Below are 19,397 nucleotides of genomic sequence, written 5' to 3'. Positions count from 1 at the left end.
TATTTCTGTCTTATTTCAACGAGACCTTCATTCCCTATTCTGATTCGCTATATATATATATATATATATATATATATATATATATATATATAGATTATGAGGTTCACCCGCCGCGGTGGCTCAGTGGCTAAGGCGTTGCGCAGCTGAGCACGAGGTCGCGGGTTCGATTCCCGGCCGCGGCGGCCGCTTTTCTGATGGAGGCGAAAAGCAAAAACGCCCGTGTGTACGAGATTTCGGCGCACGATAAAGATCCCCAGGTGGTCAAAATTAATCCGGAGCCCTCCACTACGGCGCGCCTCATCGCGTGCGTTGCGTCGGCGCGTTAAACCCCACAATCAATCAATCAATCGATCAGATTATGAGGTTCGATGGGCCAGTATAAAAATAGTGAGATAAGTCGACTGACACGTTTCCCGTTTTTTGTTGCCAACAGTTTCGGAGCTAGAAACTCCTTCTTCAGGGCTGTATTTTAATTCTCACATTTCGCCTTTATACAAAAACTTCTGTGAGGGAGGGTCACTTCCCTCATCCATCCAGGAGAGGTCGCGGGTGAGGGGTGTTTCAAACAGATTGAGAAAGTGAGGCATTCCGATTGGCTAGATAGGTGGAAGGGGAGGGAAGGGGAAAGAACACGGACGAAAAGGCAGCACGAAGACACGATAACAAGAAGCACACAAGCAAACACAAAATCAAAAACAAGAGTGAGTCCTGCGTGCTCCGTAAATGGTGTAAAAATAATCAGATGGAAGGGAAACGGAGCAAAAAAGGGGGGTGAAGGGAGACGGACATAAGATGGCGGCACAGGCATAGATCTTTGATTCGATCACACTGCAAGGCCGCATGCATGCACGGCCCACCCCGTTGAGGCATGCACAGGCATAGATCTTCGATTTGGTCAAACTGCGAGGCCGCATGCATGCACGGCCCGCCCCGTTGAGGCATGGTCCCCGCGCCACAGTCGGAATTTCCTGTCCCATTTTCGGTTTTGTTTTACTCCTGGTTAAGCCTACAGCAGCTCTCGTATTGGCGCCACTTCGAGGAAACCGAGTGGTGTAGCAAAGCTTTGCCGCGCGGAAACATACGTCAACCAGAACGCCGCCCCAAAAGGCCTTCGTCTAGCCTGCACACCCTCGATGTGCACATTTAATCCGGAGAAAATTACGAAATGGGAGAAAGTGCTGTCCGATGCGTCGGTGGGTCTCACGGAGATTGTTTCCCAGCACAGCCGAAGACGGGCTACGGAGCTTATGGATGCCGAAATTCTTGAGAGGTCGCAATCGAATCTATCCGAGTTAGAATGCAATGAACTTAAAAACTTTGAGACGGCAAAGAGGAAAGAAATATCACAACAAACGATCACGAAATTGCCACGCGATAACATTTCCCCCAAGTTTTTAGTCAACCCCGTTAACCAACCCATCCCGTAGGCGTCACCCCAGGTCCCGATGTATATCTCGCCCCGTGAACACTCAACAAACGAACGTGGTAAATCTGTCAAGTAAAACATTATCCCCGGCTCAAGAAAAACTTATCTGAAAAGGTTTGATCAATGACTTCCAACTATATCAGGGTCTGGACACAATCGCACGCAATCTGCGTCTCCGGGAATACTTCCATGACCACCCCAACACAAAAACACAACTGCCTGGGGCGTCAAACAAATCCTGGACACCAAAAGACCGACGAACGAGACTATCACTTAGATATGTATATAGCGGCTGTACATAAGGATGTTATCCGGGCATATGCACAGCACCAACTCGTGCGCAACAATCTGTCAGTCGAAGAGCGAGCAGCTTTAAATTCCCTTCAAGCGGACACCAGCATAATTATCAAACCAGCGGACAAGGGGGGAGCCATTGTTATACTTGACAGGTCTGCATACTTGGAAGAGAGAATGCGACAACTAAGTGACAGACAATTCTATAATGAGCTACCAAATGACACCACAAAATTCTATGAAAGTGAAATTCACAACACCCTCAGATCGCTTGTCACGGAAGGTAATATAACTGCCGCGATGGTTAAAATCATGTCACCGGAACATCCTGTCCCTGGTCGATTTTACTTGCTACCCAAAATACATAAGAGCAACCACCCGGGCAGACTCATTGTAATCCAGTAACGGGACGGTGACAGAAAAACTCCCTCCACCTCCCCGAAGGGGATCGTGCGGAAATGCGAATGCATTGGGTGCACCGATGAGTGCGCTGCGGCAAGCAGTCACGGAGAGAGGCGCGCGCTCCACTGCATTTATATATATTTTTCCGAGCGCAGCGAGCGGAGAGAGGGTACGCGGAGAGGAGAGACCCGCGCAACACGCCCGCCCCGCGCGCGAGCTGTCTCCGCCGAGCTCCGCGATGCGAGCGCCCTCACACGCCCGAGCACGCTCCTCCTCTCCACTCACTCTCCACTCACTCTCCGCTACTCCGCCCGAGCTCCGCGATGCGAGCGCCCTCACACGCCCGCGCGCACTCCTCCTCTCCCCTTGCCCTCCGCTACTCCCGCCCGAGCTACCACCTGCTCTGTTTCTAGGCGCGCCACAGCTGTTGCTAGGGGCGAGGAGAGATAACACCTGCGTGCGGACGCCGGCACAGACCGCACGACAACCCCCGACTAAGAAATGCATTCGCATTTAAAAAAAATTCAAGCTTCATTAATCACATAATTAAGGACATCCCCCCTACGTTCCCGTCCTACATCAAAGATACCAGCCATTTTCTACAGGAAATTGCTGGTATCGCATCTCCCCAGGGTGTTTTCTGGTGACGCTGGACGTGTGTTCATTGTACACAAATATTCCCCACTCAGAAGGCATCGCCGCGACCGTGGCAGCATTTACTGGTTTAAACATAAAGAGTGAAACTCTCGCAGCGCTTCTAACCATTGTACTAAATTATAATCACTTCGAATTCAACGAAAAGCACTTTCTTCAGATCAGTGGCATGGCGATGGGAACCAAGACGGCTCCAAATTACGCCAATATTTTTATGGCATCATTGGAAACTCCTTTCATTGAGCAGCAACAAAAGAAACCACTGTTTTACAGGCGTTTCCTAGATGACATATTCATGATATGGAACCACGACAAAGCGAGCCTTCTCGACTTCATTTCAAAATTTAACTGCCTCCATCAATCAATCAAGTTCACCCGCGACATATCTCAAGATGCTATCAACTTTTTGGATGTAACCCTTCAGGTACATGGCAACTTCCTCGCAACCACCGCCTACAAAAAAACCACGGATCGCCAAAAGTACCTGCATTTTGACAGCAACCACCCACGACATTGCAAAGTTGGAATACCATACTCGCAGGCATACAGATGCCGCCGAATCTGTTCTGATGTACAAGACTTTGACAGAAACTCGCAAAATCTAAAGAACATCCTTCTGAATCAAAATTACCCAGAAAATATAATTGATGACGCAATCAACCGGGCCCGCCGAACAGACCGCCAGTCAGCATTGTCTAAAGCCAATTCACAAAAAAAAGGAAACACCCCAGACCAACCTGGTATTAACATACGGTGCGAACATGCCACGAGTAAACAACATACTGAGCAGGCATTTCAACATGATCAGACAAAGTGAGCACCTGTCAACTATCTTCCCCGAGCCACCCCGTGTAGTGTATCGTAAAGACAAGAACTTGAGAGATATGCTTGTTAAGGCTAAAATTGGGGTCACGAAACAACACTCAGGCTGCCGCCCATGCGGGAAAACGCGCTGCAAAATTTGTCCCCTTATCACCCCAACCGACACGGCAAGATCTAACTTTTCTAAATTTTCCTTCCGAATAAAAGAAAGCCTCGACTGTGATTCTAGTAACGTCGTATACAGACTGCACTGCGAAATGTGCGGCAAGGACTATATTGGCCAGACCGAGAATGCATTCCGGTTCATATTCAACAACCACAAATCCCACGTCCCCTCACAGCCGGATCTACCATTTTCCAAACATATGCGCCTGCCGGACCATTCCATTGAGCCTATCAGAATTACTCTCCTGCAATTCGGCTACCGCTCTTCCTCGAACGCGAGATGAGGGAGTCCTACTTTATACATAAATTCCAGGCATTCACCCATGGCATCAATGAGGATCCGGGCCGCCTCTCATTCTTGCGGCAAAAAGCTGCGCCTCAGGCGGAAATATCGGGGCCTTGCAGGCGATGCAGGGGGTGAGCGCGGAATCGGGATCGTGCATAAACTAAAAAAAAGAAAGCAAGAATGAAAAAAGGAAACCCCGTGTTAGGCACTAAGTCAAGCAAAACAAGCGTGATTTTTGTCAACACCGCGAGACACTGAACTTATTTTTTATCTTTCGTTTCCTTTTAAGAACCACCCTTTCAGTAAGGATATATGAGCATATGGCGCATAATTTATACCATTATGGCCTATAGAGGAGGCATCCATAATCTCGCCTAACTTCTTATGGGATTTGGATGGGTCTGATAACCTCAAGTACCAGACCTGTGTAGAGACCCATGCAAGTCCCATTTAAAATATTCAGGACCCGCTCTGTCCTGTGTGATTTAATACAACATTTATATGATAAATTTCAGTAGGGGCCTCGTTCTAATCACGCTCACTTTATTCTGCCTTCGTTGCAGTTTTCAGCCCCGTACAGCTGTTCACTGCCACCAGATCCCATAAACGACCTTCATCGAAAAACCATGCCCAACGGAATGTTCAACGTAGTGCAGCCGAACCAGCTTCGCTTCACTTCCATCGTCGTTCTGCCCAGCCACTCGTCCGTTCCTGGGTCATACACTTCCATGGTGTCAACCGCCTGCGTCTTATCATCCGCGTTCTGGCTCCCACCAAAGACGAACATTTTGTTCGCCATGACCGTGACTCCAGGACTCACACGTCCCTCCTCCATTGGCTTGCAAATGTTCCAGGTGGATGTTTTAGGGTCGAAGCAGACTACACTTGGGCTGCTTTCCTGCTTCACCAAATCCCAGCCGCCAACGAGGTAGAGCTTTCCGTCAAACACGCATGGGGACGAATAAGGCAGCGGTGGCAAAGATAAGCTCAAGGTTTTCCAGCTGTCAGAGTCAGGGTCGAAGCACTGAATGCAGCCTACTGTTTCGTTATCTCCTAAGTCGGTGACGCCTGCAACGAACAATTTTCCCTGGAGAGACGCAGCCACAGCAGGCGTCGTAAGTTCGGTATCCATCGCCTTCACAAGGCCCCACTGGTTGCTCACGGTATTGTATCGTTCAACACTGGGAATACTGGGTTCAGAGTCGGTACCTCCCACGGCGTACACAAATCCATTTAGTGCCGCCAGGGACACGTGACGCCTCTTACATATCATAGGAGCTGCTTTGCAATAGGAGTTTAAGGCAGGGTTGAACGTCCAGGCAGCGGTATTGATCTCCATCTTGCGCTCACCACCAACAAAGAAGAGGGAATTTTGACCGATGGCTGTGACACCATGCTTGTACACTAGGTGAGGAACTGGAGCAAGGCTAAGCCATACACGTTTGCTAGGAACGTAGCAATCCGCATTCCGCACAGGCCAGGTGCCATCGTGACCACCAACAAGGACAGCGGCTTCGATCATGAACGAATCGCTCCTAGGGGCCGTCCAAGGTCGGATTAACTCCCGACGCCTGTCAGGTAGAAGATGAAACATCTTCGCTTCCTCAAGCAACTGGCAGCAGGTCAGGTTTTGAAGCACAGCTGGTGTTTTTGAGACCTTGTCGATAAGGTAGTAGGGGCTTATGAGAGGCAAGCGTACGTGCTTGAAGATTTCCTCAAAACCTTCTGTTCTTGTTTCGGGGCTGTGCTTGAGCCAAGTCATGACTCCCTCGAACAGGAGCTCCTCGTTTGCTACCTTGAGGCTGTCCAAAGAAAGGAATTCGACAAGCTTACTTTTTGAAAGTTCCAAGAACTCTCCATGGAGCATCACTTTCTCAAAAGAAGCGCATGCACGTGCCTTCGCCTTGGCTTCCAAGTCAACGCAGGCGTATGTTTCAGCGAGTTGGCAGACACTTAAACAGTTTGTTTCGTCCAAACGTTGCTCAAGGAAACGACAGCATGCGTCCTTGAATCGTGTTACCTGGAGGTAGTCCACCGCTGACAGTAACGGCCCAACGTTGGTGTCGGTGATGCTGACGATCGACTTGTACGCGAAATCCAGGAGCGCGCGCAACTCGCTCGCTTTGACGCTATTGACGACCACCCGGGTTTGTGCCGCCTCGGCCATCTGACTGGTGAACATCGCCTTAAAGTAGGAACTGCACGACGAGAGGACGACTTTGTGGCACGGGAACTCTTCGCCTTCGGCGCACAGAACAACGTCGCAGAGCACTCCGTCCTTTCGAAAAGCATCCATAGCGCTGAGAACCGAGTCCATGTTTTCGACGTCCTTATGCTGCTCTGGGGTATGTCCAGAACTGCATGTCTCCAGGTCAGCGGCGTCTGTCTCCGAAGCGGACGAAGGCTCACTACACGATCCGTTGCTATTCATATCGGGCTTTCTACACAGTGCACACAGAATATGAAATATACCCTATGTGTTGCGTCGGCGACTGCCGGCAGTGCGTCTGAGGAAAGCAATCACGCCGTGCAATGCCGTAGGGTTCCGTACGCAACGTTATCGCATCGGCGCCGGAGGTCGAGATTGAGGGGGTTACCAAAGGGGCGTTACATTTCTGTTTCAAAGACAGCTTGTCGGCGATAGGAGCTGCGCCCATAGTGACAGCGCATGCGTTGCGTCAAAAGCTAAAAAGCCCACAAACGCAAATTTAAATTTAAGCATTGAAACGGTTTTCTCGATATGGTGTGGATGCAAGGCAGATACCGATTTTTGTTGCAATAAGAGCGGCGTACGAAAAAAAGGAGGAGGAAGGGGGAATAGACCTAATTGGGACCCATATTTTCAGTTGATGGGGTCGATGGCGTTGTGGGGGTTTTCCCAGTGTTTGAAAAATAGATATATACAGAAGAAAACAGGGTGTCGAACCGGAACCGAACCCGAACCGAAAACCGAAGCCGAACCACTATTTTTGCCAGAACTGAACCCGAACCCGAGCCGTAATTTTTTTTAGCACGCTGAACCCAAACCGGAATTGAACCGAAAAAAGAAATAACGGTTACCGGTTCACAACGAAACGGTTCGAGCATCCGTTGTTGGATATTGCGCAGCCCATGCCATTCAGGCCTTTTTCCTACACGTACGATGAACTTCCTACCCTGCCATCCACTTTTCCTTCCAGATCAATCAAAACTCAGTCAACGCTCTCTTTGCAATCGCAACAGGGAAAAGGAATGCTCACCAATGTAGAAGTGGTACGTTGTTGCTGGCTGCGCAAACAGAATGCAAGGCTGACCAAAGGAAGAGTCATTCTTGGCAGTTTACAGGCGATATGAAACGGCTTTGCGCTTCCCTCGCTGCGACTTTATAGCAGCAATCAGGACGCAAGAGTGCTCCACAGCGCAACGGAAAGGCCCACACCCGGAGTGTGCTAACGTTGTGCATTTCATAATTCGTTTAAAAAGAAGGTCGCGCACCTGGGAAGTGTAAATACTCGACAAGTGTGACCTGCAGAAGTTGCTCATTGGCGGACGCTCGCCGTCCCCCACGACCGTTTTTCGGATGCAGACGGAAAATGAGAACGTCCATGTGACGAGACTTGGGCGCGCGTCAGACTACAGTCGCATCCGTCGTAAGTGGCGTATTTATCGCAATCTGAGCAACTGTTGGAACTTCCGTATACTCATCTAGCAACCGACTGTGTTCACATTGAGCCCTTCGGTAAGATACGTGTTTTACGACCGGGAAGTCACCGCTCTGGGGCAACTGCGTTTCGCATTTTTCATGGCACCGATCAGCAAGCGGCTGTTAGCGGGGGTGCAGGCTCTTCGAGCCCAAAATGAGCTTATCATCGCCTACGCGCTAACCGGCGCAGACGCAGGCGTCGTAGCACAATGGGGGTTCGTCAAATCTTTCTCGGCAGAGCCGTTGACGGAGATATCCACAATCTTTTTGCGAAGCTGAGGACTGGCGATACTGCGTTGTTCTACAACGGTGCATCGGCGGATGCCTGCGATGGCGGTCAATGAATGAAAAATCATCTGGGGAGGCCGGAAGGCCCGTGCACCGGAAAGTGAAAACCGAAACTGCTCTGCCCATTGGCTCCGCCGTAACAGTCGCATCTGTGCTTGTCGTAAAAGTTGCGGACCCTCCAACATTTACGCCCCTGCCGACAGCAAACGTTGCGTACTTTACCCTCAATGCAGCGATAGTCTGAACAAACTTATTGCGTTTTTTGCGTTTACGCTTACGATCCGTTCGAACGATGCGCACGCGGTCTGAACGCGGCGACGCACGTTAAATATCCTCTAGTGGTTTATGTTACCCTGCCGCCCTACAACATAAGCTGCGCCTCGGAGCAGACGTCAAGCATAGGGGCATGAAACGCGCCAATATTTTTAAAATGTGAGTTTCCACAAAAAAACAGCAAAAATTAAAGGCACCTCACGTATTTTCAAATTCTTGTGCGCAAAGTAAGCAAATCCGAATAAGCAAAACTCCAAAAGGTAAGATTGCTGCATACACATTTTTTTCCCTGTGTCCGACGTCTCTTAAATGCAAAGGAAGCAATGACAGTGGTTTGTGGTATAACTGTTAACTTTTTCAGGGCGGTAGAGCGGACAAGTTCGCGTTTGTGAACAGATGAAAATAATAATAGATATAGCAGGGAAAGATGTTACCGTGTGGTGAAAAAAACCCAGCAAAAATTTGCATTTCACGACTTTGCACGCACTAAGTGTTTCGTCTTACGATGAAAAACAGCACTAACCCTTTCAGTCACCAATTATTATATTCGCTGCAGAAAAATTCCATACTTGCAGGTTTAGCAGTTCCAAGTGTCTAGAGGTAAGAAAAAAAGGTTCAGTCTCTCTAGAATAGTTATTACGCAAATGGCATCGTGTCCTCATATGGAGACACCATTACTCGATCCTGCTTTTCCCTATAAAAAATAATAAATATCCTGAGGCAGTTTACAAACAAGGAGGTGAAATAATAATTTCTGCACATGAAACAGGTGTTTTTAGCCTTTATAAATGATTTACGCCACAGTAAAAGAGAACTTAGGACGGCAACACACCGGAGCTCCCACAAAACTTGGTGGCGTCCATTTTGAAATGATGTTTATGAGTGCGGTTCCGTAGTTTTCGAACATCAGCCGCATCGCTCTGCAGCATGAACTCTTTTCGTTTTCACGAGGAAAACGACGAACACGGTGACTGAAAGGGCTAAAGCAGATAACACATGTCCGAAAGGCACACCGGTCCCACGCTGTTTCATTCGCCCAGCGCTCGCATTTTCTGCTTGTTCTGCAATTTTCAGTTCTGATTTGTTTTCGAGGGCGCAATTTTACTTACTGCCAAACTCGCTACTTCACTGCTACTGGTACTTGTTCCAGGGGGGAGGGGGGGTGTACTGCTGTCGACGATTTAAAGAGCGTCTTCCCCCCAAAGTTCAATCTTATACTTACTTCACTCGTCAAATTGCCCTGTCAGTTTGTAATGGCCTAGTCTGTTATAGATTCCGCAATGTAGTGGACAGAACGGTGACCGTGGGTCAGGCTGAATGATGACATGTTAATTGTGGCGCACACTTCCGTGATACATATCGCAAAATGTATTCCAGTGATCTAAGCAATGATGCAATGAATGCGCGTTAACTAAAGCTTACTTTTAACAAAAATGTGACTTGCACCCTCGAGGAGGTGACAGGTAACAAATTTTTCTAGGTTACGAAATAATCGTATTCAGTGGTAGCATTTACGTGGCGGCTGGAGGATTTTTTATGCTACACGGCTGGTATTAAAAGCATGTACTAAACGCTGGTATTTAAATGCGCCGCTACGTGGGCCTAACTCTAGAGCTTGACGCACAGCCTAATGTGCGCTTTCATAGCGAGGATTTTGATTTAAATAAAAAAGGAAAGCGTAGAAAATACACCCCACCCCTACATATCTTGGTGGTTGCTTTATGTAGTCCCTAGCACAACGTTAGCTCTGGGTGGTAAAGTAGCTGATAAATCGTCACTACTTCATCTGGTTTCCTAATATCTCACCCAATTGCGTTGTTTGCTTTGAAAGTGCACCACTGTTATTGGGAAACAGCAGCGTTTTGAATTTTGGTTTGCATTTTGTTTTTATTGTCGTTTTAACCTAGTTGCTGTTTTTTTCTCTCACTCAGCTGGTAATTCCATTCATGGAACCGGTTCGCGAACCAGTTCAAGCTTCCGAACCGGTTCGCAAACCGCTTCGATATGTGATTTAGTCGAACCGGTTCTGAACCGGAAGGAAATGAATTCGTCCGACCTGAACCGTAACCTAACCGGTTGGTATTTTTTTCGGTTCGACACACTGAGACAAAAATGTGTGATCTTCTTCTGCCTAACACGCGCCTTTGGCTCGCGTTTGGATCAACGTTACTTAATCGTCTTAAGGTGTTGACGCCAATTTTAACCTTAAGAAATGTGTTTCTTTTGCCTGCCTCAGCTGCCATCTTAATTTTTGGGATATGTAGCAAGTGTTTCTTGATCTTCTATGCGCAATATCGGACAGCTTTGGTGTGTAAGCTTAGTGTCAAATTACATTGCATGTCGTCCGACATGCAATGTAATCAGTGACGTGCTCACGTCACTTATTGCTTACGTTTTGCCTACGCAGAGAACATGGCGAGCTCATGGTGGATTCACGAAGTCGAGAAAAGGGCCCCAGGGTTTTCGTGTATGGGTTCTATGGCGGTGGGGTTTTTCTCAGAATACGAGTCCCCTCGCAATCGTCGTCAAACCAGGCCTGTTGACCAGCTGAAGTTTGTCGTGGGGATCTGGGCTGGCCAGCATGCCCTCCAAATGCTCAAAGCTTGGGGCGGTTTAATATTTTTATTGGAATGGAATCAGAATAACTGAAAGAAAAAAACAGGCTTATAGCGTACTATTGAAAGTAGACTGTTGGGCTGGTTGGTTAGTCGTATTTAAATGGTTAAGAGAGCGACAAGGAATAAGGGCAAGAAGGGTGGTGGTGGTGGTGGCCCATAAAAAATGACATATGCCCGCTTAGGGGGATTGGCAGAGAAGAATTTGTGTTAGTCATGGGAAACAATTAGATATGTCGAGAAAAAAGGAGCAAAAGAAGGTGTTAAGTAAGTATGCTGAAGTGGAAGAAAAAAAGAAACAGGAGAAGAGAGGAGTGGAAATAAAGACGACAGCGCTCGCCCTGTCGTCTTTTTTGTTCTTGTTCCTTGTCGCACTGCTATTTCAATACGATCTAAAACCATAAATATCTAGCCAAACTTACTTTTTCTACTGTGATATAGGATCTTTCGAGAGAAAATGTCGTGCCTATGGACTTTGAAGTTGAAATTAAAGGAAACGAAATGTTATGCCTTTAATGTGTTATGCCTTTGAATGTTATGCCTCTAAAACTTTATAAAAAGACGAATCAGAACGAATTATGGCACTCACACGCTTAAATGGCAAATTCTTAATCTCCTGAGCAGTCGCCTTGTAGTGTTTCACATGACCGCTAACTTCCTGGGTAGCCGCTTTTAGACGGAAAACGAAAATGTATTTTAACGTGATGTGTAAGATTTTCTTGTAATTTCGTGTTCATTTGCGTATATGTTTGCGATACTTTTGCGTCCTTGTTTACGGTACTTACGATATGATTTTTACGATACGATACGAAGTACGATACGATGTTTACGATATTTTGTTTTATTTCGTTTGCAAAAGCGGAGTGATTTCACCGTAATTTTTTTTAAATTTTATTACGCAAGAAAAGCGTGTATCTCTTTTCAGTTATGTTTATTTGCAGCATGCATTATTTCTATTTATTACGCTAAAAGTGTGTATGCATATTTGTATTTATTATTTGTGCTTCTGTTCCTGTCGCTGTCAGGTGCTAGGGGCCTAGTCAGGCGACTATTACAGTGGCCTTCTGCCTCAGCACCTTGGCAATTTCTGATTGCCAAAAGTTCAATAAACAACAAACAAACAACATTTGTTGTATTTTTCGAACAATCTGGTAAGTGAAATGGCTGCTATAATGAGTTTTGTTTGGTACTTCTATGTCAAACCCAAACGCCAAATTTTAGGGTTCATCCAAATCGATATCTGACGGTGCGAATAACCTGAGGTGAGTGCAATAGACTCTTTGGGGTTCGTGGAACTACGCGGAACCAGTGGTAGACTTATCAGGACGACAACTTTAGATGCCTCATCAAACGCTAAAAGTCACCGTTGTCGTCGGCATCCGTCGACACGAATGCTACTAAAATGGCCGGCGCTATAAAGAGGAGATAAAAAAAAATATGATGTAGACTTTGAACCCGGGTCACCAGAATTAATTAAAATATCATCTAGACTTTGAGCCCGGGTCACCAGACCAGGAGCCAGAGCCCTACCGCAGCGATCAACCAGCACTCTGCCAAAATGGAAAACGACTTATACCCCTGTCACACGGCAAATCCTATGTCACTCAAAGTGAATGTCATTAGCAGTTAATTACATTCGGTTTGGCCGTGTCCGTCTACACGGCCAAATAAACGTCATTTGATAGTAATAGCGGTGACGATTAGCAAGCTGGCACAATTGCAAAATTATAGTTACAGTGCATCTAGAATATTTTCATACATACTAGTTTTTTAAAGCAGAACAAATAATTTTTTTTAATTAAGAAGCAAAAAGCCAGCATTTAGGTGCCGTACGTAGGCATTACAAGCCGAGACGAGCCCGCAAGAAATCCGTATCAGAGTAGCTCGCGCATTGAGACGATATTTCCGTTTTTGTAAGCACTTGTTTGTTTTTCTTTATTTGAAAAACAATATGAAGGGGAAAATATTAGTTTGCGGACCATTCTCAGAAACAGTATTATTTGGTTTATTACTGAACTTTTTTGTGTAGTAACGCGCCACCGCTGTCGAGGCTACTCATTTGGCCGCTGAATGAGCTCCTGAACCTCATTCAACCGCTAAATGCCATTCGCCCCGAATGTCATACAGTATTCTTGTGTAGCGTCAAACTAATGACATTTAGAGCTAATGAAATTTGCTCTAAATGTCATTAGATTTGCCGCCTTACTGGGGCATTATCCTGACGCACGCGCCGTGAGAAGTGAACGTGGCGGCGCGTGAGTAAAACAGGTGCGCGGAAAGAAAGCTCTGATTGTGGGGAAACAAGTCAGCTTGTCGGAGTATTTCGCGTCTAGAACTCTTCGATAATCGCTGGTTTCCGCCTTCAGATCACACGAACAGACTTCAGTGCTCGAGAAATTTTCCGTGTAACATTTGATTATACTATTATAGTGTGGCGTTTCTGAGGGCATCTTGCGTCAAATCCCGTTCTGCATGGTGCGATTTTCCCTACGAATTCGCAAATGCGGCGCCGCTCGTGCGGCAAAACGACCTTTTTTTGTTGCTGCGGCAAAGTGCGTAATGTTTGGAACGGTCGAGCATCCCCCGCAAACGCCGCTCGTGCGGTTCTAGCGGCGTAGAGGGGCCGGACTTGCGGCCCATAGAGCGAGGTGAACCTCACGGCATCACCATCTGCATGCTTAGCAACCAGGTTTCATTGCTTGTATACGCGCGGCGTTACGCGGGTGCACCGAAACAAACGCGCGCGCGTTCACAACACGATGTCGCGCGCCGTTTTCGTCGAATGCTTAATGGGTATCCGCGCAAGTGGCGCACATCACAGCAGGAAAAAAGTACAGAAGAACCGGCCGAGGTAAACCGAGGTGTGCTAGGCGCGCACAACAAGCGAACCCAGGTTGCTTGCTGTGTTCGTCTTCTCTGCTATGTGTGCGCGTAGTGATAAATAATTGGCGATTGTTGTATGAAACCGCAGATAAACTCATGTTTATTGCAAAACAGTCCGAAGCAACTTGCCCAGAAAGTAAAATAAAACTTTTTTTTTTAAATCACAACAAGCTTTGCTCGCCGCAGACTTAATTCGGTCTGCAAACAATGTGCGTCTGCAATGCGAAGATCGTGACGTTCGCAGGCCATGTAGACGACATTTCCAGGCATGGCGAACTTCGCAAGTGCAAATGTTCGTTCCACCGAATTCGCAGACGAAAAACGCACCATGTAGAACGGGCTTAAAAAGGCGTCTGGTTTTCTAGTTTCTTAAAAAGGCATCTGGCCGCGGAAAAGAAAAATACCCTCGTGCCAAACTTTTTCTACAATAAAGGTGCTGCTATCGATCCACCTATAGTGGTGAACGGTTAATTTTCTTCGCTCATCCTTGTTGGCGTTCTCTGGGTGGCTGCGGTTCACTTCATCTTTGCAAAACTTCTTACCGCGAAGCAAAAAAGAAAGGGGTAGGATATACACGAATATACAGAATTTTAAAGTGCTGCTTGATTTACGTAAAAGAACCGCGCGTCAGCAAATAAAAGAAAATCAGGACTTCTAGAAGATACCGATCTGCGTGAACGCACTTAGCTCTATATTAGCAGTTCGGGGTTCTTATTAGTCGGTGGAATTTACGACTGCTGCATGCGATAAAAATACAAGGAAGTCGTCTATCGTTGCTGCAAGCGATCTTATCTCGTACCGGTCATTTCTGCAACGCGTCGTTGATGGTAGGTGGAGCGCTGTTGTGCTAAGCGAGCGGCATAGAAGTTGCTTCCATCCACACTCAACCTAGAGCTTCCTCCAACTACCCCTCTCCTCCTCTCTTCATCTCCTCCACCTCCCCCGCCTCTACACTCCGCATCGTAATTATCATCATTTTTGTGACTTCCTCGCCTTCATCCCGCTGATCATCATTTTATAGGCTCCTCACGAGCTGTCACATGCTCTCGTGCTGCACCGGCTACCGCTCGCTGTCTAGCAGTTTCCATTAAAACCTCATCGCATCGACATGTGTCGCTCCACTTTCTGACCATTGAACCACAGCTGGAGGACCTAGAGGTGAACACGAACAAATTAATCGCCATCATCATCAGTCTGTGTGTGCACTGCATGTAGAAGCCTTCTGAGTCATTTGTAACGCCTTCTGCACTCCCACCAAATCTCTCCTCTCTTTCCGATCTCCTCACCCTAACTGATTCCTCACACTCCCTCTTTTCTTCCCGAGAACCTCTCTCCAGATTTTGTCGTGACCCTCCCCTCCTCTCCTCTGTAGGTCCCCTCCAATCATGGACAGCCCTCCCGCCACCCTCACCCCTCACGACACCCTCCCACCATTGCTTCGATCTCTCCACCTTCCTTCGCACTCTGTCCTCCCACATTCCTCTTTACCAGCAGGGTTTCAAGATTGGACGACTTCTGCTTCCGTTTGGCTAGAAAAAATATTTTTGGTGGTTGGGCGAGTTTTGGGCGAGTTTTAGGTTTGGGCACGTGCACCAAATTCAGGCAGTATTTCAAGCGCAAGCGAGATATCTGATCGCGTTCCAGGCGTCCCTGTGATATTTGGTCCACCGATTCCGCGTTGGTATCTTGGATCATCGCAACAGGAATTACAATCTCAAAAAGTCGTAGGAGGGGGTGTAGAAGTGGTGATTTACCAATTCTACGCTCCCTCCTACGACTTTTGCCCTCCATCCAACGTCATGGCAACTTCGCCCTTCCGCCGACTCTCTCTGAGGCTGCACACACGCCTGGCTCGGGGTTGGAGGCTAGACAGGCACATACCACAAAGTGGGAGAAGTGGGCTTGTGATGCTAGCATAATCAAAAGAATCACCAGACAGGCGCAAATTAAAACGGAAACCTCGTCCATTTATTCAAGAATGTCATTGTTTACCCGCACAGCAGAAATGCACGGCCAACACTGAAAGGTTGTTCGCATATAAGTTACAAGAACAGCGGCGAAGGTCTGCCATGCTAAGCGAAAACAGGATGCACTAAAGAGGGTATGCCCCTTTCACAACTCCAGAACGAGAAGCTTCACACAATGCACTGTTCAAGGCACCTCCACGCACGGCGATTCGAAGGTCTACTCACACGCTACTTTCTTCGTCATCTCTTCCGGGGGCACGTGCAACTTCGACTGTGACGGGTTTGTCCTGTACCTTAGGAGACTCCCTCCTGGTAGCCTCTATCGCCAGGTCTCCGTTGTCCATGAGGTCGCACTTTGCGGTGTCCGGGTCGACGTCATCGGGTAGCTCGTAGCGGCGCGTGAACTCGCGCTGGACGTGGTAGCCGCGGCCTTCCAAATCCTCCGCATGCTTGCCGTGGATGACGACGCAGTTGCCCTCCGTCTTGACAGTTATTTCTTGCGGGGAGATGTTCTGGGTGTTGACGCGGATGGTGAACTTCCCCGGGGTGATGGTGACCAGCGTGCCCAACTGCTGACGGCGAGGGCTGGTACCGGCCTGCTGAGGGAGCTTGGAGGCGCCAGACTTCTTACGGAAGGGCCTCTTGCTGGTTTTCTGGACAATCTGGGAGGCGCTAGTCTGCTGGCGGAAGGGCCACTCGCTGATCGTCTGAGGGAGCTGGGAGACGCCAGCCTGATGACGGAATGGGCATGCGCTGGTCGGCTGAGGGAGCCGAGAGGACGCACTTTGCTGGCGGAAGGGGTAGGCACCAGTCTGTTTTCGTAGAGGGCATACGCCAGTCGACTGCAGCAGGGTAGGCTGCCGGCGTCCCAGTTGCATGTTAAACCACTGTTGATAGAAGGTCGGGTCGAATAGGTCGCCGCCGAGGATTGTGCCGCCGAAATGGGTGTCGTCGAAGAAACCCCTGTAGCGGGAGTACAGCGGGCACACGGCCATCAGTTTTTCGCGAGGGTGCCGTGCGTGCACGGCTCGAGGCAGCGTCCAAAAGTGAGCCGGTGTAGCGAAGAGAAGCTGCTTATAAACACTGCGGCCTGTTCACGATAGCCTCGTGGATATAAAAGAACTCCGTCCGATCCGTCCTTTTGAGGAAGGCCACGGAAATGCGACTAGAATTCTATTGGTGGTGGCAGCTACGGAATGGGTGATAACTGGAAGATATGGTGGTTTGGATGGGGCGCATCCGTCCGCTCTAGCTGCAAACGAGAAATCTCGCGTAAGAAGCTTTTGCGGAATGTTGTTGTTGGTTGGTAGCCTGCTTTTTTGCCAACAGAGTATTACCTTCACCCTACCCCCATTACACTTCCCTTTCCTCACTCTGACCTTCCACCCTCCTCACCCCTCTTCTCTCTCAACACCCTCTACACCCCCTCAATTCGCGCCACTCTGTTCTCCCTTTCCCCTTCCCCTTTCCCTACCCTCCACCCCTCTCCTCCTCCTTCATTCATCCTCCTCAGCAATCAGCCATCTCTCCACCTCCCTCACTCCCTCCACTCTCCTCATGGATCTGCCCTCGTCCTCCACTACCACCCCTCCTCTCATTTCGCCGATGTTCCCTCCCCACCTTACAGCTGTCTCTCACTCTTCCCCACCATCTGTCCAATCCCGCTACACCCTCACCCGTTTCTCATCTCTATTTTCGGAGATGCTTCACTCGCCGATGGCTGGAGGTCATCATTATCATCAGCCTATTTACGCCCTCTGCAGGGCAAAGGCCTCTCCCACAGATCTCCAATTATCCCGGTCCTGTGCTAACTGCGACCAATTTATTCCCGCAAACGTTTTGATCTCATCTGCCTACCTAACTTTGCACCGCCCCCTGCCACGCTTACTTTCTCCAGCGATCCACTCTGTTACCCTTAGTGACCAGCGGTTATCTTGCCTTTGCATTACATGCCCTGACCACGCCCATTTCTTCTTCTTAATTTCTACTAATATGTCCTTAACCCGCGTTTGTTCCCTGACCCGTTCCGCTTTCTTCTTGTCTGTTAACGTTACACCTATCATCTTCCGCTCCATTGCGCGCTGAGTCGTCCTCAATTTAAGTTGAACCCTTTTAGTGAGCCCCCAAGTTTCTCCCCGTAGGTGAGTACCGGTATGATGCATCTGTCATGCACTTTCTTCTTCAGGGACAATGGTAGGCTGGTATTTATTATCTGAGAATGCCTGCCGAATGCACTCCACCCCATTCTTATCCTTCTTTAGGTAATAGCTGGATGTAATGGACCACAAATTGGGTGAAGTGAGAGGCCAAGAATGCTAGTCGCATTAAAAAATCACCAGGGAAACGCATATTAAAAACGAGAACTCTGCTCCGTTTATTCAAGACATTTTAACTGTTTACCCGCACAACAATAAAGCACGCACAATGCGGAAACCTTGTTCACATTCAAGGCATAAGAACTACGGCAAAGAGGTGCAATGCTACGCAACAACAAAATTCACGAAGGAGCACACCCCCCTCCGCAATTAAAAAAAAAACAAGAACTGTCCCACAGCGCATTGTTCGGGGCACGTGCACACAAGTCGATTGGAATGGCCGCTCACCCCCTGGGGTCTTCCTCGTCATCGCTGTCAGGAATGTGCTGCACTTCGATCGGAACGGGCTTGTCCAGCGGCTTGGGCGCCTCCTTCCTCTTCGCCTCGATCACCAGGTCCCCGCTAGGCATGAACTCGCACTTGACCGTCTCCGGCTCGACGTCTTCCGGAAGCTCGTAGCGACGCGTGAACTCCCTCATGACGTGGCAGCCGCGGCCGTCCGACTTCTCCGCGTGCTTTCCGTGAATGAGGAGGTCGCTACCCTCCGTCTTGACGGTGATGTCTTGCGGGGTGAAGTTGCGGGTGTTGACGCGAATGGTGAACTTGTCCGGGTTGACGGGCACCGATGTTCCAATCTCAGGGTTCATCGGGAAGGTGCCGCTCTGCTGAGTGACTGGGCAGGTGCCGGGTTGCCGAGGCCGCTGCGAGTCGCCGGTGAACCAGCTACTGAGGGGACCACTCTGGTTGCGCATGGGGCATCCGCCGGTCCCCTGTTGAGATGAAGACTGTTGGCGTCCTGGTTCCATGTTGAACCAGCGTCGGTAGAAGGCCGGGTCGAACAAGTCGTTGTGGCTAACGGTGGCGCCAAAATCTTCGTTCTCGTGCGAGCCCCGGAAACGGGACGAGACGGGGCACGTAGCCATCGGAGTCTAGCAAGGCTGCTGCAAGCGCACGGCTCCGAGCGGCGTCGTATAGTGAGGTCGCGCCGGCAAGAGAAGGCTCTTATAAACCCTGCCGCCTGCTGGCGAGAGCGCGCTCCAGGATAGGCGAGACCTGCATGAACCGGTGACGGCGGGGGAGGCAAACATTTTAGAAACACAGAGAGAAAAAAGCGAGCGTGAGAGAGAAGGAGAGAGACTCTTTTAAATGAGCCGACTACATTAACCGGTTGTATGCGACCTCGGGAGAGCTACATCGCTCTCCGCGATGTTCGAGCGGCGTGTTGCCCAATCGAGCGGTGAGCGGTGAGCGGCCTCTTGCGACACCGTGTTCGGTATCGCGTAATGTTCATTGTCATTTTCCTTCGAATAAACTTGTTTCTGGGT

At 48.8% G+C, this 19,397-nt stretch overlaps 3 protein-coding genes across 3 annotated transcripts; all 3 read right to left on the bottom strand.

Moving 5' to 3' along the window:
• Positions 1-4,422: 4,422 nt before the first annotated feature.
• Positions 4,423-6,626, bottom strand: LOC144162369 (kelch-like protein 24). Its single transcript, XM_077692870.1, has one exon. It carries the CDS (start codon positions 6,478-6,480, stop codon positions 4,663-4,665), a length of 1,818 nt encoding a protein of 605 aa, XP_077548996.1. The 5' UTR covers positions 6,481-6,626; the 3' UTR covers positions 4,423-4,662.
• A 9,110-nt stretch (positions 6,627-15,736) lies between these two features.
• On the bottom strand, positions 15,737-17,220 carry LOC144162367 (uncharacterized). Its single transcript, XM_077692868.1, has one exon. The coding sequence runs from the start codon at positions 16,750-16,752 to the stop codon at positions 15,979-15,981; it is 774 nt and encodes a 257-aa protein (XP_077548994.1). The 5' UTR covers positions 16,753-17,220; the 3' UTR covers positions 15,737-15,978.
• An 887-nt stretch (positions 17,221-18,107) lies between these two features.
• On the bottom strand, positions 18,108-19,067 carry LOC144162368 (alpha-crystallin B chain-like). The gene has a single exon (XM_077692869.1). The coding sequence runs from the start codon at positions 18,993-18,995 to the stop codon at positions 18,357-18,359; it is 639 nt and encodes a 212-aa protein (XP_077548995.1). The 5' UTR covers positions 18,996-19,067; the 3' UTR covers positions 18,108-18,356.
• Positions 19,068-19,397: the final 330 nt, after the last annotated feature.

Source organism: Haemaphysalis longicornis, unplaced genomic scaffold, assembly GCF_048455015.1.
Source record: "Haemaphysalis longicornis isolate Haplotype H1 unplaced genomic scaffold, Haemaphysalis longicornis Haplotype H1 scaffold_12, whole genome shotgun sequence".
Lineage (NCBI taxonomy): Eukaryota > Metazoa > Arthropoda > Arachnida > Ixodida > Ixodidae > Haemaphysalis > Haemaphysalis longicornis.
This window is presented reverse-complemented; position numbering and strand designations above follow the sequence as displayed.